Raw genomic sequence first — 23959 nt, forward strand, 5'->3', positions numbered from 1 at the left:
CTGTTGGAAGTGAATGAATTGATTCAGCATTTCGACACCTCCATAAGGATGCATTTAACTCGACAAAGCGGTCTAATAAAGGATGTATTGATCTCGTGAATTAGCAAATTTTACTATACAAATATTTTTTAATTGGATTTTAAAATTTATATGGGAATATTACATGACACGCTGATCCTTTAACAATGCATTGGCGCAAAAAACGCACACCCTTTGGACAAATCTGCCACAAATATTTGGACAAATGTGCCACAAATACTGCCTAAACAAAATACTGATTTTGTGCACTTTATTTACTGTACCGATATTTTTAATTGGCCTTTGAACTTAGCTTATTGCATGGCAAAAAAAAGTGTTACCTTGTCAAAGCACTGACAGAGGCCACTGATCTAATGGCGTAGTTGAGTGCTCCAAATGCAAACTTTGCATACAACAATCAGGCAGCAATTGACAGCACTCTGATCTAGTGGCATACAGGCATCGTCAGATTGACAGTACTCTAGCCCAATAATGTTGGGGGATCCAGTGGGGGCGCATCTTCGGGTGCATCCGTGCCAGTACGTGCGCTCATTGGCGCCCCTTCAGCTGGTGGCGCCCTAGGCGACCGCCTAGCTCGCCTATGCCTAGAAACGACCCTGCTGGTGTGGATTAACCATTACAGAAACAAAAAATTGTTGTGGTAATCATCAATACTGTGGCACCAACCTTACACTGGGTGGTGGTCTAATAAATTTGTTAAGTGTCCCTAATGTGTTGTTGTGTCTCTAATAAGATCGGTCACAAACATGATCCCTGAACAATCTAATCTGTAACGTCTTATTAAAGGGATAGTTCACCCAAAAATGAAAATTCTGTCATTAATTACTCACCCTCATGTCGTTCCAAACCCGTAAGACCTTCGTTCATCTTCAGAACACAAATTAAGATATTTTTGATGGAATCTGAGAGCTCTCTGACCCTCCCATAGACAGCAAGGTAACTACCACGTCCAACCGTAATTTTACTGAATAAAGTCGTTTTTTTTTTTTTTCTTTTGCGCACAAAAAGTATTCTCGTAGCTTCGTAAAATTACGGGTGAACCCCTGATGTCACATGGATTATTTTACCGATCTCCTTGCTACGTTTCTGGACCTTGATCGTGTAAGGACCCTTGCTGTCTATGGGAGGGTCAGAGAGCTCTCAGATTCCATCAAAAATATCTTAATTTGTGTTCTGAAGATGAACGAAGGTCTTACGGGTTTGGAACGACATGAGGGTGAGTAATTAATGACAGAATTTTCATTTTTGGGTGAACTATCCCTTTAAGTCACTGTCATCCATGGTCTGTAACACATTTCTACTCCCTCTTCATCTTTCAGCCATTTGCTCTTTAAGAAACTCTTAAGCCTCTTAAACCTCCTCCTCCTAACACATTTTGACCAGCTCTTTTAAGGGTTAAGATGTTTTGTAAGTAACTTTTATCTTCACTAGGATCTTTTCTTTATTTGTAAGGGGAAACGCCCACTTTCCTCTTAGAATTGTGTCACTAGAATCAACTCTTTGCGCTAAGAATTTTCATGCATCAGATTCAAAGCTATGATGCACACAGGACCACTGCTGTCTGCACCCTCTAACCTAAATGTACTCCTTCAGATTTTCAATCCTATGTTGTCAGTCAGTGAGCAACTCATCATTGAACCATAAAAGGTCATTTTCACAAGCTTTCTCTTCACCTTCAAACAGCAGAATGCATTACAGTCTTTGAAAAAAGATGGAAAACAACTCTTCCTGTAGCATTTGACTATCTATTTTGTGCTTAAAAACAACAACTACTCTAGTTAAACAGTCGTTGTTCCCCATTGACTTCCACAGTATGGAAAAAAAAATACCATGAAAGTCAATGGGGACCAGCAACTGTTTGGTTACCCCCATTCTTCAAAGTATATTCTTTTGTGTTTAGCGGAAGAAAATTCACATTCAAATTCAGTTCCTAAATGAAACATATTCTCTCCCCACTTCAGCTGCTCCGGAATTATCCGCACAGCCATTTGCCACAGCTTTTACACTGGATGCCCTTGATGCAATCCAGCACTGAGAGTGTACTAATTCATGCAACCCCAGTTGAAGCAACCATACAGATGGTTTAAATAATGTTTGATGTTTAACAAGTTGTGTATATGATGCAAGGAGTGACTCATTAAACATATAAGCAAAGTTGAGAATATGCATTTTGAGACAATAACAACAACAGCAGCATATTGTTATTGAATAAGTCACATATTTTGTTTCCTAAACTCCTGAAACTTTGGTGTATCACATTTTAAAGCAGTCAATGCAATTTGGGAAAGAAATCAATCAAATCTGTATGTGTGTGAAAATATTCAGATGTAACCCCCTTTGTAATCGTTAACATTTTCATAAGTAACTGTAATTTAATTACACATTTTTTCTCAGTAACTGTAACTGATTACAGTTACATTTATTTTGTAATTAAATCACATAATTCCGTTACATGTAACTAGTTACTCTCAAACACTGTGTTTGCACATGAGCAAAGCAAAGGTGTTTTTTAGGAGTCTGACTTGCAAGCCTCAGACCACTGATTCATCAAACCTGCTTTGTTGCAGTCTGTGCTCTTATGACTTTATTTTGTAGTAAGTAACGAATATGCTTCGGGGAAATGTATTGGAGTAAAAGTATACATTTTAAGTATTGTAGTGGAGTAAAAGTGAAAGTTGACAGAAATATAAAAACTCAAGTAAAGTACAGATACTCCCAAAAAATAGGCCTACTTAAGTACTGTAACAAAGTATTATTACTTTATTACATTACACCACTGCATATCTGCACGTTTCCCTGTGGTTTGCTGTTTGTTGCTGAATCAAAATGACCATACATTTGGACTGGCCTCTCTGAACACTGCTTTTAAAACCACTGCATGGTTGCTGGGGTTCTTTTTTTTCCTGCCATCTCTATCAGCTTGCAACATATATAATTTCTGTTACAGGCACACCCACTGTAGTGCACATTTCTAACTAGGTATTGGTTCAGGCACACATACCTTGTTTAGGATATTAGTTAAATTAACCTAAGGGTATGACACCCAGGTAGACATTACTAAGCCACTAATTAAACAATTGGGGATTTGCTAACCCGGATACTCATAAGTCAAGTCACTAGACTTTATTTATCTGATCAAGCAACCAGGGGCTTGTACCAAGAAGGTGACTGAACAAAAACCCAACCAATCCAAATTGGCTTTGTTGGTACCATGACGCTGATCATCAACTTTCTATGTGAACTCGGGCTTTGATCCTGAGTTTATGGAGAGGATGCACATGAAAGTGTGACATCAGTAGTGAACAGCCAATCAGATGCCTTGAAACTGTGATTCACTTCTCGCAAGAGAATTTACTGCTAAAGATTAAATGATCGAAAAATAAGAAGAATTTAAAGGGTTAGTTCACCCCAAAATGAAAATTCCGTCATTAATTACTCACCCTCATGTCGTTCCAAACCCGTAAGACCTTCGTTCATCTTCAGAACACAAATTAAGATATTTTTGATGAAATCGGTGAGCTCTCTGACCCTCCCATAGATGTTCCCAGGTCCAGAAAAGTAGTAAGGACATCGGTAAAAAAGTCCATGTGACATCAGTGGCTTAACTTCAAATTTGCGAAGCTACGAGAATACTTTTTGTGCGCAAAGAAAAAAAAAAAGACTTTATTCAACAATTCTGCTCGCCCGAGTTACCGTCTTCCGCCATTTTAGAGAGTATACCTAAGTGTAAACAATGCTGATTACGCAGAATACGTTCATGCACTCGCTTTCCCCCCAGACGTAAACAACGCTGATTACGTCGAATACGTTCTTGGATACTCTCCAAAATGGTGGAAGACATAACTCGGTGGAGAAGAATTGTTGAATAAATTCTGTTATTTTTGTTTTCTTTGCGCACAAAAAGTATTCTCGTAGCTTCGCAAAATTGAAGTTGAGCCACTGATGTCACATGGACTGTTTTACCGATGTCCTTACTACGTTTCTGGACCAGGGAACATTGCAGTTGCGTTGCTGTATATGGGAGGGTCAGAGAGCTCTCCGATTTCATCAAAAATATCTTAGTTTGTGTTCCAAAGATGAACAAAGGTCTTACAGGTTTGGAACGACATGAAGGTGAGTAATTAATGACAGAATTTTCATTTTTGGGTGAACTATCCCATTTAAATACATTTACACAGCAAGATAAAAAGAGTTATATTTGATTCTATAAATCATATAAAATAATTCTAATAAATATAAATCTAATGTTAAAGCTAATGTACACTCTCAGAAAAAAAGGTACAAAAGCTGTCACTGGGGCAGTACCTTTTCAAAAGGTACACTTTTGTACCATTTACACTGCAAAAAATGCTTTTCTTACTTAGATTTTTTGTCGTTTCCAGCCAAAAATCTAAAAAATGTTTACTTCTTGATTTAAATAAATCCTTCTTGATTTAAGAATTTTTTGATATTTTGGCTGGAAACAAGGCAAAAAAAAATCTAAGTAAGAAAAGCATTTTTTTTGCAGTGGTTTAGGTACTAATATGTATACTTTAGGTACTAATATGTACCTTTAAAGGGGTCATATGATGCGATTTCAAGTTTTCCTTTCTCTTTGGAGTGTTACAAGCTGATTGTGCATAGATGACCCCTTTAAGGTACCAATATGGACTGGTACAAAAGTGTACCTTTTGAAAAGGTACCACCCCAGTGACAGCTTTTGTACCTTTTTTTCTGAGAGTGTAGCTTTATATTTATATTTATAGGGCCAAGCACACAGAACATGAAAATTCACATAGTTTCATAAAAATAGAGCCATTAGTCATTTTTTATGTCATGTTTATTTGAAAAGAAAAAAACATATTACAGTAAAATACATGCAAATTACACTGAATTTGCATTTCTTATCCTTCACAGTATCTAAATATCCTTCATTTGTGTTAAAGCCCTGATTATATTTAAACAAAAAATTAGACATCTTTACTTAGAATATAAGCAAAACGGCCCACAAGTGATCATTTTTCACATTATTTAACATTTATTTCAGAACTCAAGACTTCAGTATCTTCTGGACAACATCTATGGAGGCTTTAATGAAAATAGTAACAATACACTCATGACATTATTTGGTTCGATACACTATACCGATCTCATGATACAAGATTCTCACGATACTTTAAATTAATCTAAATATAGTTAAAATGGGATTTTTAAAAAAAATTACTTCTAAGACATATGATAACCAGTTAATAAAATGTACAGGGCAATGGTGATACCAGAACAGAAATATTTATTATTCTATTCAGTAATGTATTAAATAATGTATTTTACTTTTAATCTATTAATAATAATGAATAAACATGGAAACTCAAATGTGTGACCATTTGGGTTTACCATTTTTGATGTGCCATTACCATATTTGATGTTAAATTAAATTAGTCAAAATTTCATTTTGGTTGAACTATATATAATATATATTGTCACCATCCACAATACACATTCCTGCATTTTTGAATTGAGATTACACCCCTACAAAATAGTACTGAATTTAAATTTATCGGTTATCGCAGATAGTTATTGGTAGTAGATCATACCCTATGTTTGCAGCCAGCCTCCTTAAACGGGCAAAGTACCATCGCAGTGCTGCATCCTTCCTTCACATGTGCCATTAAAGTCTCTCGAGCGATTCCTGGTGTGCCGCATCTGTTAGGACACTGCATAGGGAAGCATGGACACTGCTGCTGATGATGCTGTGAACATAAAACACCAATGAATACACTCCCTTTACCATAAAATGAATGAATACATAAATGTAGGATGGCAGCACATAGTCCACTGACCTGAATAGTGTCATAGAGGAACTCTTTTTTGCAGTATCTGCAGGGCAGTTTGCGTTTGGGACACTCGGACACAGAGTGCTGGGCCAAGAGTCTCCGCACCATACGAGCCCCACATTTATTCTCACAGTACACACTCTCTTCTGGACAAACACCCTGGTGATTCTAAATGAGGACAGAGAGGAAGATAAAATATTAAACATGCTTGCATGTGTCAGAGCTGTGGTGCAGTGTTGAAATTAGATTCAGTGTGGTTTGTGCTATTGAAACCAATTGCTAAATTACAAATATTACTAAACTTAAGTGATGTATTTGTATGATAAAGTATCAGAAGACTTGTGATAATAAAAAAACAACAACGAAGAACTGCATGTGTCCGACCTCATATGCCTCCCCAGTGAACTCGTCACCGCAGTGGTCACAGTGTAGTTTTCTCTTCACGCAGTCATGCTGCAGGTGCTCCGGCAGTTCACGTCGCAGCAGCTTCACAGTGCAGCGGTTTGGACATGACACCACGTTAAACTCACACACGGACAAATGGGCCTGGAGGAGCAGTGAGAAACCCAGTGTGAGAGTGAGATTAGGGTGTTTAATGTTTTTGAAAGAAGATGTTCACCAAGACTGCATTTACAGTACTTGATCTGGGCCCATATTCACATAACATCTTAAGGCTAGAAGTAGCTCATAACCTGCCGATTTAGGAGAAAATCTTAAAGTGCCCCTATTATGCCATTTTTACAGTTACTAATATTGTTTTGGGAGTCTCCTACAATAGGATTACATGCAAGCAAGGTCAAAAAACGCTTTAGTTTTCTCAAAATATGCATTTAATATCACCTCACTTTCCAGCGATTCTCAAACGATTCATTCGAAGCAGTTCAAAGATTCATTCTCTCTAAACCCCTCCTTTCCGTGAGCCTGCTCTGCTCTGATTGGTCAGATGGCCTAGTCTCTGTTGTGATTGGTCTACGGCGTACAGCGCGTGTCGGAAACGATACTGTTACTGTTGTGAACGCGCGTCCACAAGTGATGCAGTAGAGACGAAAATGTGGAATAAAGTCATTCTTTTTGTTTTCTTTACGCAAAAAAGTATTCTCGTAGCTTCGTAACTTAACAGTTGAACCACTGATGTCACACGGACTACTTTGTCGAACATCTTGGTACTTTTCTGGACCTTGAACGTGGTAGTTACCTTGCTGTCTATGGGAGGGTCAGAGAGCCCTCAGATTTCATCACAAATATCTTAAATTGTGTTCCGAAGATGAACGAAGGTCTTACGGGTTTCGAACAACACGAGGGTGAGTAATTAATGACAGAATTTTCATTTTTGATTGAACTAACCCTTTAAGACGTCTCTCTATTCCTTAGTAAAATTTGTCTCAGTAGCTTTGTGAATAGGTTTTAAGAGAAAACTCTTAGCTAAAAACTTTTACTGCTCTTTAGGAGAACTCTTAGTGGTAAGATAAAATGTTTTGTGAATACGGGCCCAGAAATACAGTGAAAACAATAATATTGGTGAAATATTATTGCAATTAATTTTTCGCCCCAGTTGAATATTAAAATGTTCCTGCGATGGCAAAGCTGAATTTTCAGCAGCCATTACTCTAGCCACATGTCATATGATTCTTCAGAAATCATTCTAATATGCAGATTTGGTGTTTGGTGTATGCTGAAAACAGCTTTTTCCAAGATTCTTTAGTGAATAGAAAGTTCAAAAGAACAGCATTTAAATAAAACAAAAATATTTTGTAACATTTTAAATAACTTTACTGTCACTTTTGATCATTTAATGTGTCCTTGCTGAATAAAAGAAACAATTTCTTAAAAAAAAAAAAACTTCATAATCTTAAACATTTTAACGGTAGTCTATATTGTTGGTTTTTGTACATACTGTAGTGTACTCATACATTTTTACATACAATAGCCTACTAACATATGGACAGCATCTAAAATGCAAACACTTTTAAGAGACTTCAGGAGCCATAAACAAATGTATTCAATCCTACAAAGATGCATGTAGAAATATGTACAAATACGACTGAGATTTGTGTGTCATTTGTTCACCTGCAGGAGCTTGTTCTGTGCAGTCCAGCGGCAGCCCTCCTCGCTGTGGATGCAGCGGATGGGCAGGGAAAGAATCTGCTGTTCCAGCTCCACATCTGGAAAAATCTGCGTGGTCAGAATGACAAATTTATGAGATTTATTAGAGTAGAACGTATAAGAACATTTGAAAAGCATGGAAGTTAAAACATGAAACATGAGCAAGATTGCTGTTGTTCAGTACAGCTGTGATTACTAGCAAAATTGGGCACGAGATATTGCTTTTATACAATTCAACAAAGATATCAAAAATCAGTAACTTATATTTATCTATTTATATATTAACCTATTTAACAGTAATTTATCCTGGGTTAGGTTAGGGTTAGGGAAAATTAGTCCTGACCTTTAAAGTTTACTTAATGTGTGATTACTAGCAAAATTGGGCACGAGATATTGCTTTTATACAATTCGACAAACAAGATATCAAAAATCAGTAACTTATATTTATCTATTTATATATTAACCTATTTAACAGTAATTTATCCTGGGTTAGGTTAGGGTTAGGGAAAATTAGTCCTGACCTTTAAAGTTTACTTAATGTGTGTTAACAGAGCATTAAACTGGGGAACATGTAGGACCCTTTTTATGTGTAAATCTGGGAAACACACTGTAGGACCTTGTGAACATAGGTATGCTTCCACTGCCACCAGTCTCTACTTCTTATCTCCATTCAGAGATGGTGTGTAGGACATAATGGCAGCATAGGCAACCCCAGTTACAGCAGCATTGCTGTAACATTTTAATGTTCATCACAGCGCTGAATAACCATCCAATAATACATAGAAATGTGTTTTGCTTTTGAATTAAGTAGATTAAAACCATGTGTGCTCATTTGTGAAGAATGACGGGGAAAAACACATTTCTTAGCAAACAATCATAAGAATGAAAATTGCATGTAAATAGGAGCGAAGAGGTTTGCTTGTGTCATCTTACTGTGATTAAGTCTTTACTTTGATAATTGGAAATTAGTGTTGTCACGGTACCAAAATTTCAGTATTCGGTACCAATACCAGTGAAAATCCACGGTTCTCGGTACCGGAAATAATTGCATTATTGGTGCACATGTAAGCATAGTCAATGACTCGCTCGTGTTACTAGTGGCGTAACAAACAATGTAAATTTCATTGTTGTTGGACTGTGTATCAGCACTCTTGCAAACACTGCTTAGCCAATCAAATTTGAGCAAAGAAACTAACTGTTGTAGGCAAGTTTAATACATTCAGGACTGGCCTGTGTAAGAATTAAAAATAAGTAAAATTTCTATGTTTGGTTTAAGGTTAAGCATGCATTTTTTGGATGTTCTATTGCAGTGATTTTCAGCTGCAGTCCTGGGGACTCTTTTCTGACTGGCTACATCCAAAAGCTGAAATATAAAGAGGTAGGAAGTCAAAAAGGCAGTTGAGCTTTTTTTTTTTACAGTTGAGCTAAAAAAAAAAGATGGCAGCTAAATGTTGCAGTTGGTGGTCAGTTTGTGTGTAAACCCTGTTGATAAAACCAGCATATTCTGGTTAGGTATGCTTTGAAGCATGGCTGCTGGTTTGAGCTGGTTTAAGCTGGTCCTTAGCTGGTCATGTGCTGGTCCTGAGCTAGTACTAAGCAAATATAGCTCCTGCTCAGGACCATCTTAGGACCAGCACATGACCAGCTTAAACCAGCTCAAACCAGCAGCCATGCTTCAAAACATACTTGACAAGCATACGCTGGATATTTCAACAGAAAATGCATGTTTTTGACCAACCTTTCCCAATTTTGATGTAATTTCTAGCGAGAAATTAGTATTGTGGCAATTAAATATTCACTTAGTTATCACCAAAGCTCTATTCTGTTACAGATCACTAAACTATTATGCTGCATCAATAACCTGTCCGAAATCAGTTTTGGGAGTTACTTGGGCAAACACTGCCTGCAAAATCATTGCCTGATAGGGCAGCGATGCAAAAAATCAGCTGCTTAAGATTTTTTGTGCTGGCACTAAGTTCAGTTAATGGATCTCTTTCCTTGAGAACCATTGTTCTATTGTATAATTTAATGGCATTATACAATGTCATTAAATTATACAATTATACAATAATTTATGACATCAGGACAATGATCATCCTTTGGATGAAATCAGAAGACATTTGAAACTGTTGTGTTATGAGGGTGCACTTACTTTGGCATAATCCAGCGGCAGGTGGTCCTCTGGGCACTTGAACACACCTTCACTATTAAAATTTAGCAGAGAAAAAAATAGTGACAAAGTCAGATTCCTGAAAGTTAATGATTCACATACATTCTGAAAGCTATGTTGTATATTTTGGGAAAGAATCACCATGGTAAATGAGTTGTTTAATATGTGTTCAAATTACAATGTAAACAAATAAAAGCTGGTTGTCTATTACTAGAGCATTTTTTAAGATGAAGAATTTACGTATTTTTGCTCTCCTACATAACGGAAAGTGACACTTACACATGAATGTGTTAGAATTTCATTTGCATTCGATTAATTTTTACATTATACAGTATGTAGTGGGTTGAAAAGCAGTTCACAACTGCCACCGATTGATGCCTCCATGTAATAAAGCCTAAATGAATCACAGTCGAACTGATTTGACAGGAACTTCAGAATCACCTCCCACACCACAAACTGACGGTCCTTCAGGAGAATATGAGTGAATCATCCATCTGGCACAGTGACGCCCCCCAGCATACATTATATGGGGAAGCAGTGCGACCAACACAACACATATTAATAGAGCTGTGATCTTTCCATTACGTGTGACACAGAAGCACATCGTCATTTCAAAATCCTACAGGGAATTTTCCCAAAAGTCCCGCAGGAAGCTTCACAAGAAGATGCAAAATGTGATTGCGACATGCAAGTGGATTTTGAATGCATTTTTCTGAATAAAAATGTTTTAAAATAACTTGTAATAAATAGTTTTATTTTATTTTTTTCTTCAGTTGGTCATGTCTTATCTTGTCTAGATCTATGAATTAGTCAGAACTGCAAATGAGGCCCTTGAAAAAGTAGCGTATCATGCCCTTCAGGCAGATACATGCTATATCATGTTAAAATCACAAATCATGTGCGAACTATTGTATGTTTCTAACAATATTACTTTAAGGTGACAGAGAGAGCATATGTACTGTATCATTCTTGCTCTTAATACTTGCTAATGGTTACATTTTAATTCACTGCATACATTGCCTTACAGCAATCCAATCCACAGATTTACATGTGAATTAGTCATTCATTTAAATTAATAGTCTATTTAAAAAACGCATGTGTTAGTCTGTCAATCATTATGATAACATCCACAGGATAACACAGGACAATGAATGTAATTGTTTCACTCATTACACCTGTGAGCAACACAACTCTGTGTTATGACTATGGGACTGAGAAGACAAGGCATGGAATGCTAAGAATGGGTCATAACCCAAAACTGTGCAGTTGAGCAATACTACCAAATAAACTGACTCACTGCATACTTTCTTTTCACATTTATTCCTTTAGGCTGTTTTTAAATCACAACATTTCTATAGGAACATAGGAATTCTGTAGTATTTTGATTATGTTATTATCTTTTAAAATGTAAAAGAGAAAAACATGTTATTTTATGTAAACATTACGATGTAAAATCTATAGAGACAGAAAGCACTACTCTGTAGCCTGAGGCATTTTGTGTCACTGACATCTTGCTTGGCCTGTTTGGCATTTGTTTATTACCACTCTGTCATAGAAGCAATTATTTTGAAGTGATACTTTCCACATAGACAATGACCAAAGCTATTAAATTATTTAAAAATAAATAAAAAATGCAATGGTGAATACACCTGTTCTATGATTAAAATGTTTTCAATTTTTGAACTAAAATTATCTATGTGATCTGTCTAAAGATTGAATTTTTAAAAATGAAACGGTGTAAAACCATAAATGTTACCTCTGTAAACCCTTAAGACTGTGCGTCAGCAAGTCCTCCTCACCCCTACCCCCAATATGCGTAATACATTTTTGTTATAATTGTTTTTTTAATTAGAAGGTTTGTTAGATTTTAGATGGAGTTATCCTGAGAAAACATGATGTTCATGATTCAATAATATACGGTAGATATATAATTTATACTAATGTTCAAATATTTTGAGTCATTAAGGTTTATACATTTCTTTTGTCTCTTAAATGTGTATTAATGTTTATGTCTCTAATGTTGATTTATTTTTTCATAAATAAAGAACAGCAATATTGTGAAATATTATTTTCTATTTATAAATATTTCTAATATGTAAAGGGACCTCCCTGATGATGCCAACCCTGCAACAACATTCAGAACTACCACATTTTGCTATAAGTTTGATTGCATCATATAATAATTGCTGTTAATAGTGTTCACCGTCTGTTTGATTACGTCTTAAATTGATTTTTCCGTACATTTCTGCCATATGTACATTAACTGACAGTCACCACTGATAAGCTACCACTAAATATTGTAGAAACTTAATTTGCTGTAAAGTTGCTTTGCAACGATTTGTATCGTGAAAAGCGCTGTACAAATAAACTTGAATTGAATTGAATTAATATATTTTAAAACTTTCATGTGACAACAAAGCTGAATTTTTAGTGTCACACGACCCATCAGAAATCATTCTAACATGCTGATTTGCTTCTCAAGAAACTTATTATCAATGCTGAAAGCAGCGCTGATTAATACTGTTGTCCTTGCTCAATCAAAATATTTTTTTTTTCTTTTTAATGTAGTATATACTTAGAAAAATGTTTGAAAATTTCTTAGAATTATACTTAGTTTATAACTCACTTGAACAATGATTTACACCCAACACTCAAGTATTAAATATGTAAGAAATATATTGTGCTGCATGCTATGGTTACACCTCTTGACATTTTGAAATATTCATGTTAATATGAAATAATTAGAACACATTTAGAAATTTGAACGTGTGTTTTAATGTTTTTTTTATCTCTTTTACTTTCATAATTTGTACCAGATATAATTATCTATTATGTGTGTGTGTGTGTGTGTGTGTTTTAGACATGTCACGTTAAGAACTACGGTGTGAAAGTTAAAAATTCACTTGGCAAAAATATGAAAATAAACCACCTCGCTTTGATCATTCAGACATAGAGGTTAAGAACCAGCTTTACCTGAGGTACTCCTGCAGGCAGGTGTCGCAGAATCTGTGTCCGCAGGTGGACATCTGCACGGGGTCCCGCATCGGCTTTTCACACAGAGGACAATAAAACCTCCTCCTCGGTCTCTCCAGAAACTTTAAATCTAACCCTGGCATAATACCTTTGTGTCTATCAACATCAGACTGCAAACTGATAAACTGCTGGAATCAAACGTTACAAAGAATCTTAATGCAAAGAAGAAGAACCGCTATTAGTAGGTTAATCGCTCGTTTATCGAACCAACACTAAACACCAATCGATCTCTCATGACATTTCCGTCTTTAGCAAGGTACAGCACAGGGAAATATTTACTCATTCCAACTGTACCTCTGCACTCAAGGCCGCCCACAGGAGCGAGAGGAGGAGCCACCAGCCTCCCACTTATAATATTGCATATGGGCAGTGTTAGTTTACGATCATCAAGATTTAAATCAGTTTTCATTCATATTTTGAATTAGTTTTTATTTTTAAGTTTTCATTTTTAATAAAGAGTAAAATGTAGATATTTGATGATTTTGTCATTTTTATTTGTTAATTGTTTTATTTGTTTATTACGGAAGAGGATTAGTACAATACGAAGTTTCATTTCAGTTTTAATTATTTTAGTACATCAAATTATTAGTATTATTATAATTGACTGTCTGTATAGTTTATATTATTACTGATCTGCTATTTAAGCTTCTTATTATTCTTATGAGACTAAAATTTCTGAACGCTACTCCTCCTAGACCTAAAGCTTTCAAGCTAGAAGAACCACCAAACTCAGCCCAGCTCTTCAGACTGATCTGACTCGGGTTGCTATATTTCAGACTGATCTGATTTATAGTTTTCATGAAATTGAAGATTAAAAATCATTAAAAATCCCATAGACTTACATTGACGGAATGTTCAAATGAGCCAAGACTATGCAAACTCCAACTGTCAAAATTCAAATCTAAACACACTGACGCCCATTAAGGCCCATTCACACCAAGGACAATAACTATAAAGATAACGATAAAGATATAGTTCTAAAAATCGTTCTCAATATTAAAGAATAGCAGTCCACACCACAACTATAACGATAAAGACAAAGAGAAAGGATATAGTTGGAATCACTTTCAAAACGATTTTTCTCCAGCTGATAAACGATAACAAAATTGACAGCCAATCAGAATCCATCCTGCTGTAAGGAGCTCAAGAATTTAAAGCGGCATATGTGCGTGCGCTTAGAGTAAACAGACGATATCGTTCGCTGTTGTGGACGCTAATATCGTTATCTTTATAGTCATCGTTCTTGGTGTGAACTGGGCTTTAAACTCAATCAGACTTCCCTTCTATGTACTATTTCTAACCATGCAAACTCATCTCAGACTTCCCTTCTATGTACTATTTATAATCCATGCAAACTCATCTATCTAATACTTCTAATCGATCTATCTATCTTATCTATCTATCTATCTATCTATCTATCCTAGCGATATGCTAATCATGCTAGAAACATACTAACAACATGCTAGTAGCATGCTAATCATGCTAGCAACAAGCTAATCATGTTAGAAACGTGCTAGCGACATGCTAGTAACTTGCTAATCATGCTATTAACATGCTAGTTACTTGTTAATCATGCTAGCAACATGCTAGTGACATGCTAATCATGCTATAAACATGCTAGCGACATGATATCAACCTGTTAATCATGCTACAAACATGCTAGCGACATACTATTAACTTGCTAATCATGCTAGCAACATGCTAGTAGCATGGTAATCATGCTAGCAACATGTTAATCATGCTAGAAACATGCTAGCGACATGCTAGTAACTTGCTAATCATGTTAGAAACATGATAGTCACTTGCTAATGCTAGTTACTTGCTAATCATGCCAGCAACATGCTAGTTACTTGCTAATCATGCTAGCGGCATGCAAGTAACTTGCATATCATGCTAGCAACATGCTAGTTACTTGCTAATCACGCTAGAAACATGCTAGTGACATGCTAGTAACTTGCTAATCATGCTAACAACATGCTAGTAACTTGCTAATCATGCTACTAACATGCTAGTCCCTTGCTAATCATCCTAGCGACATGCTAGTAACTGGCTAATAATGCTACCAACATGCTAGTAACTTTCTAATCATGATAGCAACATGCTAGTTACTTGCTAATCATCCTAGTGACATGCTAGTAACTTGCTAATCATGCTACTAACATGCTAGTAACTTGCTAATCATGCTAACAACATGCTAGTTACTTGCTAATCATCCTAGCGACATGCTAGTAACTGGCTAATAATGCTACCAACATGCTAGTAACTTTCTAATCATGATAGCAACATGCTAGTTACTTGCTAATCATGTTAACAACATGCTAGTAACTTGCTAATCATGATAGCAACATGCTAGTTACTTGCTAATCATGTTAACAACATGTTAGTAACATGATAATCATGCTAGCAACATGCTAGTCCCTTGCTAATAATGCTAACAACAGGGTAGTCACTTGCTAATCATGCTAATTACATGCTAGTTACTTCTTAATCATGCTAGTAACATGCTAATCATGCCAGCAATATGCTAGTAACAGGCTAATCATGCTAAAAACATGCTAGAAACATGTTATCAACATCTATCTAAATGTTCGAACTTCAGGCTTTTACAACTGCTTTAAACTTTCAGGCTAGGCTTTCTCAAGCCAACCTACAGTTTGTCTTGACAAAATCTAGTTTTTATTGTGGTTTTAGTTATTTTAGTGCATCAAGTTAAACTAAATGAAAATAAGAAATATTGCCAACTAGCTGATTTTTTATAGGCTATAATTACTTGATATTTTATTTTAATTCATGATTATTTTAAATAACAAACATGTTTTTATGGTCTATAACCCTGAATATTTAGACAAAATTTAAGTAGAATTTAAACAATGATGAATACATGTATTTAGTGTCTCTTTCCTCCTCCCCATTCACCTGTTTTACATTGATAGCATAGCACCCTCTGTGTAAATGTTGAAATTTGATACCGCTACACCTCCCAATGGCTCTCACAATTCAAAAGGTATGAAAAATGTGCCTGAGACGTATTCATTTACCACATTTGCTGTTGATTTGCTTTACTTATAGTGGGTTATTTACATTGCATCATAAGTACTGATTCTCGTCTTACTAAAGTGTGTAAATGTAGACATTTTAGACAGTTTCATCGAAACAGGTTTCAAGCTGTAGAACCAGTTTTACTTCCTCGTTCCACAAAGGAATATTCAGGTTGGCCTTAGACTCCTTGTATCGGCAGTAAAAAGCACAGAGCTTGTTCAGCACAGCTGCGTTAAACTCCATGCTTCTTACTGTTTGGAGCATGTGAAAGAGCATGTGTTAATGCTCAGCTATTGCGACTCAAATAACCCGTATATTATGTGATGAGTAACTGAAAAGGGCTTTTGTTTGCTTTTAAAAATGATTCATTTTAGTTAATGTGTCAGTGTGCCGAAGAAAAGCAGTGCATTTATTTGGTGTCGACCACAAGAAGGAGTACACGTGAGCTTTTGTGTATTTGTGTAGGAGGGCAACAAAGAGCCAGATAACGAAAAGAATAATAAAACTCAAAGAGAAGCAATAACAAACATGACAAACATTCTTCCACCTGCTGCACAGTCGGTGAGATGCCAGAAGCTACACAATTAAAACAGAAAAACCACATGCAGCTGTGTAAAAACAAGTTTATTGTTGCATTAAAAATGATTTCTGTATGTCATAAAAGTCTATGGAATTATTATAAGACACATATGGAAATGTGGAAACACATGCATAGATCCTTCAGATACACAGCATACAAATTTCTGCATATATAGACTGAAATGTTGTCATGTGTATTGTAGGAATATTTGCAGAAACATATTACATATATTGTAGTTGGTCTGCTTTTTTCACCATAATTTTGGCACTCACACTGTTGTATGGCAGACCCCATTCACTTGCATTGTATGAAAAAAGAGCAGCATAACTATCTTTCGAAATTTCTTCATCTTGTCTCATAGAAAAAGGAAATACAAACAGGTTTAAGAAATCACGAGGGTGAAGTATACGATGACAGAATTTTCATTTTTTGAGTAAACTATTCATTTAAATATAAAATAACTACGTATTCTGTATTTCCGACAATAATATTTTCTTCACATGAAACAATTCTTCATAAATCTGACTGAACCATATAACTGCAGCATGAACTTGTTAACGATTCACAAAACTCACAATTAGACTTGTTTGAAATGTGCATTTCTTCAAAATGCTGGACTTCTTATTCAAAATAGCAAATATTATAAGTTATGCGTTTTTATATTGCATAAGAAAACAAAATCATTCTATTCTGAGCGACCTTCATTTCCTTCTTTAAAAAACATCCCGGACACGATGGACAGGATGGCAAGGGTCTTTGAGCTTAATTAAAAGAGTGTATTCTAAAATAGACACTGATTAAAGTGCTCCAGATATTATAATAATTTGTATTAAAATTGTATGTTGGTTTAAATGACAAAAATGCAGCATTGTCATAATGATTGAAATGAATCACGGCCATGATAATAAAACTAAGGCAAATGAGGGAAGCAGCACTTCAGTAGGAGTTAGCCGACCTTCTGTCCAAGGTCTTGGTAAGATTTCTTCATATTATTCACATTCTTAGTCAGTAAAGTATCTCTGTTAAAGAAAAAAAATTAGTAATTGTGAATTAGTAATTTGTTTAAAAAATGACTCTGTCACACGAAAAACTCATATGCTTTTTATATCTGATTGGATGAGCCATGCACACTTTTCTGATATTGTATTTAATTTTATTTGAATTGCAAATTATTTTTAATATTTCATAATTTAAAAAAAGCTGTAATATCATAAACTGTTTATAATACAAAAACTATTAAACTATTTTAAATCATGTTTATACAGTATATTTATATATAATTTATACATGTTTATATGTTAATAAAATATATTACTTGGCGGAAGAATTGACTATTTTGACTATTAATATGAATACCGTTTATTAACTGAACATTGGCATTTTCAATCATACTAGGATTTCTGTTTTTATAAAAAAAAATATTATCGATATATTTTATATGTACAATAATCTAATCTAATATTTGAACCATGTTTACATATAATATTATTCATGAATCATGTTTATTATATAATAATATAATAATACATAATAACCATCTAGTAGTCTTTTGATTTTGATTATTATTAATAATAATAGATTTTAATTTTTATACATTTTTAACAGTATCAATATATTTTATATGTATAATAATATAATTTATATTAAATATACATATTATATTAATAACTATATTGCATTTTAAAACATTACAAAATGTGTATGTGTACATTATATACAAATATTCTATAAACTTCTGTATTTAACACAAAACAAATGCATAAAATACTCAATAATTTCATACATGATGTATGATAGTTTCAAAAATCTTATTTCACATGGGTATAATAATCTGTTACCTGTAAAATCACTGCAACAAAGACGGCCATCAGAGCCAGCAGCACCATGCGGCCCAGGCTGCCGAAGTCGACATGTTTGAGGATGAAAAAGCGTGCCCAGCCCAGCTTATCTGCTGTATGTGGTGGGTAACGCATCTTATTCACCCCCTCCATCTTCAACTGTTTGATTAGACAGCCACGCAAGTGGCTCAAGTTATCAAAGCCGTACTTGCCGTGATAGTGGCCCATCCCACTGTTACCTGCAGGGGGAGCCGAAGAGCTGAGATCCAGTACAGTCCACACAACACAGCAAGACATGTATGCTTCTGCAGCTTCTCTCATGGACATCTTTGACTGGTCAAAATGACTGTTCTATTTATGTAAAAGAAAAAGGTTTCATTAAAAGAACTCACCAACTCCACCAAAAGGCAACGAGCTTACTGAGAAGTGCATCAAACAGTCATTGGCCACCACTCCACCACTAGAAGTCTCCGCAATCATACGCTTGATCAGCTATAAAGAAAGGACAGTTTTGTACAGTTGTCTTAAGTAAAACTTTATCTTTCTATATATTGTGAACAAATAATCAGTTTAAACCTTGTTGTCTGAAGTGAAGATGTACAAGGCAAGGGGTTTCTCTCTCTGGTTGATGAATTTGATGGCTTCATCTGCACTGCTAACTGTCAGGATGGGCAACAGAGGCCCGAAGATCTCCTCCTGCATCACCTTGGCATCCGGCTTCACGTCCCTTAAAACTGTTGGACCTGTCAGGAAACACATTTTGAATGCAACAGAGAATTACAATCAATTGGTTTCATTAGCTTCTAAACTGGTGCTTGTAGTGACTTGTAGCATTAGCAATGCAGCAAATTTTAGTAATTTATACCAATGTAGCACAACGACTCGTCGTTTTCACCGCCCACAGCGACGGTGCTGCCCTCCAACAATGCCATCAGTCTCCTGAAGTGGCGATGATTTATGATGTGTCCGTAATCCAGACATTTTTGGGGGTCTTCGGTATAGAAATCCTGATCATCATAAACAAAAGAAAGTATGTATTAGCTCATTTGAGATTTTACATTCGTAGGTTGTTACCAGGCCCAAACTGTCATTCACAAATAACATACGTACTTTAATATTCTTCTTGATCTCTTCAATCACTCTGTCTTGCATACTGGGGTCACACAGTATATAGTCCGGAGCAATGCAGGTCTGACCACAGTTTGAGTACTTCCCCCACGCAATACGCCTGTAAAGAACATGGATTCCAAATTATTTTACAGCTTCACAAACGAAGGATTCGTTCTGAATCGACTGACCGGCAGGCAATGGCGAGGTCACAGTTGTTGTCGATGTAGCACGGGCTCTTTCCGCCCAGCTCCAGAGTGGTAGGGGTTAAGTGTTTAGCAGCGGCCTCCATGATGATTTTAGCCACTGTGCCGTTTCCAGTGTAGAAGATGTGATCAAACCGCTGCTTGAGCAACTCTTGGGTCTCTGTCAGCCCACCGGTGACAACTGGATACAGCTCCTGAGATCAACCCAAACTATTAGCCCTTTTTATTTAAAGGGGTTATAAAGGGGTTTATAAGCCATATTAGGGCTTTTCACACTTGAAATAGTTAACCCTGGGTCATTCTACACCTTCCAAGAAATGGTTTAAAGGGGTCATATGATGCGATTTCAAGTTTTCCTTTCTCTTTGGAGTGTTACAAGCTGATTGTGCATAGATAAGATCCCTGAAGTTGCAAAGACTAAAGTCTCAAAACCAAAGAGATATTCTTTATCAAAGTTAAGACTCTGCCACACCCCCCTAAAACGGCTCGTTCTAACACGCCCCCACATATCTACCTCACTATGTGGAAATATTTGCATAATGCTGCCCAAATGTGCACGCAAAGAAAGAAGGCGTGGTTTCAGTAACCGCAGTTAGTGTTGAAGCAGCCATGTCAGGGAGATGCTGTTTGTTTCTAGGCGAAAGCAAAAGCACTTTATTTGGCCTTCCGAAAATAGATGCATTTAAATGATCTTTAAAAAAGCATCATATGACCTTTAAAAAGCGGTGCTAACCCTGCTTCAAAATTACCACTGTAAAATGTACCTTTACTTGGGGTTAAACATTGGGTTTAGAATGACAATAGCCCAAGGCACAGTGTCCAAAGCCCTTTTGTGTTCATTCAGAAAATTATGAATAAATGGAATCTCACTTTGTCCAGGTAAAGCGGTAAGAAATCCTCCATTACTTTGGAAGTGTGAGAACTGACTTCAGATGGCTTGATTACAGCTGCATTGCCTGCCAACACAGCATTCCTTGTAATATGACAATATTTTTTTACACTACAAAATTACAGTCATTCTTTATCACTAGTAAAACCCTAGCTCTTTAAAAATAGTGTAGATGTATAGCTCAAAAAAAAAAAAACTCTTTCACTATTAAGCACTTCAAATTTATCTCTGGTGCTGAATACTCTAATTTTATACACTTGCAAATATATGAACAACTTGTATATGAAATATACAAAACCTGACATTTGAATTAGTAAAGGGTGACAACATTCTTAAAGACAGATAACAGACAGAGGGGAAAAAAGCTCAAGCTATTTGTGCACAGTGATAGTGAGTTTAAATCAATTACTGCATATTTACTACATTTTTTTAAATTCAGGATTTGCCAATAAAGTTCAAAGAATAAATAAACAAATAAATAAATATCACTTTATATGCCTTGTGTCATGTAAATGCCTTCCTGAACTTTACCACAAAAATCTAAAATATCACTGGGAGCTCTTTATGCAAGTGTACTTTGGTCTGTTAGCACAGGGCAGTGTCGCAGAAGTAGGACAAAGTACAGCCCAGTGTTATTTTAGTATCATTAAAGGTCCCCTGAAATGCTTAGAAACACGCAGCGTTACTCTGTTGACGTCATTTTAACTGAATCAGGAAGACAGGGCGGGACATATCAAGCAGCCCTGCCCCTTTTTAAAATAGCCAATAGTGTTCGTTTATATCACAGCTTGAATAATTCAAACCTGAAAATAAACAGAAGATTTTGACTTTAAAAAGTTATAAAATTTGTTTTAAAATTCTTAATTATTTTTGGGCGCTGATAAAATGTGATTAGTTGTGAATAAAATGATCATCAGCTTTTGCAGAAGTTTGTGGAGCTCATGCAGCTTGAGTGTTGCTATTATTAAAGCAAAATGGTTGTTAAACTGATATATAAAAAGCATTAAATTAGAAAAATGCCATAGCAGTGGTCTCAGACTTTAAGACCATATAAGGCCTCTAGATATGCTTATAGGTTACATAAAGAATTCATAAGCTTTTATTCGTGATATTTTGCACATTTCATGTAAATTGTTTGAGATGGTCTTCAATAGACCTCCATTACCTGCTGCTATAGCTCCTATGAGGGGCCCGATGGTGACTGCCCAGGGGTAGTTCCAGGCCCCAATGACCAGCACTACTCCCAGAGGCTCAGGCTGGATGTAGACCTGGTCTGAGATGGTCATCATGCTCTTGCTCACGGGTCGAGGAGCTGCCCATTCTTTCAGATATTTCACAGCCAGGTTAATCTCACTTTCCAGACCTAGAGTCTCATACAGAGTTCCACCCTCACTCTGTCACCAGATATATAAAACACAGATCAGTTACATAAGCAAACAATGTTTAGGAACGGACAACACACAAGCTGATGGGTCACCAACCCTTCCGAGATCCTTTTTGAGACCCTCTGTGATTTCATTTTGTCGTTCTCTGACAAAACGCAGCAGGTTTTTTAGCTGGGTAATGCGGTACTCCAGTGATTTGCTCCGGCCGGTGAGGAAGGCCTTCCTGGCACGATCCACTGCTTTCTGCTCTCGAGACATACTGTGAAAGGGGAAGTCATTCATTTCACTCAAGTTATACTTCTGTCACACTTAGGGAAACTTCACGCAATGATCTCATAAATTATAAGTGAGAGCCAAGTAATGGACTGACATCTGGGCCTTTAAAAAGTGTTTCAAAATGATTTAACATAGAATTTCTGTCATTTATACTCAATTTTATGAGCTTTCAGAATGTCAGCTTTTTGTTATTATCATGAGCAATTCAATTCAAAGTGGTTAGAAAAGTGCAATGATCTTATTGCAGCAGGTTGTAACTTTGACACCACCTTATTTACAAAAAAATAAAAATCTGTTTTTTTATTTTTAGTTTAGAGGGTAACTTTTTTTCTACAGTGTAACAAATGATCAAAATAATTCATTTATATAATAGTAATAATAATTGTTTTTTATTATTACGTTTAATAAGAAGAATATAATTATTACTGTAGTAGTAAATACACTCTAGTACACAGTATACTAATTACTAGTATCTAATAGTTACTAATTAAGTAATTAATTAATGGTTAAATAACTACTAATAAAATAAAAATAGATATTAGTTAGGAAAAAGTGTAGTCACGTGACAGCCCTGATTTCAGTTTGGCAGTAGTGCACAGTAGTTTAGAAATTATGCAACGCACACATAGCGGACTATGAGACATAGTCATATAGTCATACGTGCATGCAGAAACACAATGAAATTATACGTATTTGCCGCCCATACGGGTTATAGGGTTTCATTTATCTCCTGAACACGATTATAAAGTTAAGATTCTTAGTGTCGCATAGCCTTGCGCAGTTGCAATTACACGTTTATAACAGGTTGGAATCTCAGAAGAAATTATTTTATTACATTGCTGTACGACATCGCTGCTGTCAGAGGCTTGTTACTAGGCAATCGATTAATACGCTTTCGAGAATGACAACAAAAAGCCTTAGTTCTTCTGTACATTACCTTTGGTTATTTCACAGTGCGTCCACGCCTTTCGCTGTATATGTTGTGAGGCGTTCTGATGAAGCGTCCAGATCAGACCGCGCTGTCAAGCTGAACGATCGTAAACATTAAACAATACTGTTCCGTTAACAGTAGATACGCAAACGGAGGGGGCGGAGTCTCTCCAGTGGGCGCGGCCACAAAGCGTCAAAGCCAGCCCTGAGGCAGTGTATTTAGGTACAATAAATACACTGACAGAGGATTACAACAGGCTACGTTGCATTTGGGTTAATGCGCCAGATGTAATACTTTCAGAATCATACTTGTTTTAATGCTAAATTAGAGAGAACATGTCATGTATTCTACTTCTTTTATAGTCTAAAGTGTATTTAAAACATAGCTTAATAAATACTCCATGCTATTTATTCTTGGCTAACTGCAAAACGATGGGAAAGTTAATATTTAACCCGACAGAAAATGGCAAACAACAAGGCAACCCTTCAAACTTCTGTTACAAATGTAACCAATAGGGTTAAATGTGCAAATCATAAATGTTGTAAGCTAA

The 23959-nt window shown here is 35.9% G+C and overlaps 2 protein-coding genes across 2 annotated transcripts; both read right to left on the reverse strand.

The window, feature by feature from the left end:
* Positions 1–5522: 5522 nt before the first annotated feature.
* Positions 5523–13403, reverse strand: LOC107661808 (TNF receptor-associated factor 4-like). Its single transcript, XM_016451575.1, has 6 exons — positions 13099–13403; positions 10108–10159; positions 7920–8024; positions 6237–6398; positions 5859–6020; positions 5523–5768 (listed from the first exon to the last, which is right to left on the reverse strand). The coding sequence occupies exons 1-6, from the start codon at positions 13239–13241 to the stop codon at positions 5607–5609; spliced, it is 786 nt and encodes a 261-aa protein (XP_016307061.1). The 5' UTR covers positions 13242–13403; the 3' UTR covers positions 5523–5606.
* A 4207-nt stretch (positions 13404–17610) lies between these two features.
* Positions 17611–23563, reverse strand: LOC107661754 (fatty aldehyde dehydrogenase-like). Its single transcript, XM_016451521.1, has 11 exons — positions 23416–23563; positions 22299–22461; positions 21983–22211; positions 20799–20884; positions 19914–20122; positions 19726–19843; positions 19481–19622; positions 19192–19358; positions 19008–19107; positions 18616–18854; positions 17611–17796 (listed from the first exon to the last, which is right to left on the reverse strand). The coding sequence occupies exons 2-11, from the start codon at positions 22458–22460 to the stop codon at positions 17779–17781; spliced, it is 1470 nt and encodes a 489-aa protein (XP_016307007.1). The 5' UTR covers position 22461; positions 23416–23563; the 3' UTR covers positions 17611–17778.
* Positions 23564–23959: the final 396 nt, after the last annotated feature.

The sequence above is a fragment of the Sinocyclocheilus anshuiensis genome, unplaced genomic scaffold, assembly GCF_001515605.1.
Source record: "Sinocyclocheilus anshuiensis isolate Anshui unplaced genomic scaffold, SAMN03320099.WGS_v1.1 scaffold207, whole genome shotgun sequence".
Lineage (NCBI taxonomy): Eukaryota > Metazoa > Chordata > Actinopteri > Cypriniformes > Cyprinidae > Sinocyclocheilus > Sinocyclocheilus anshuiensis.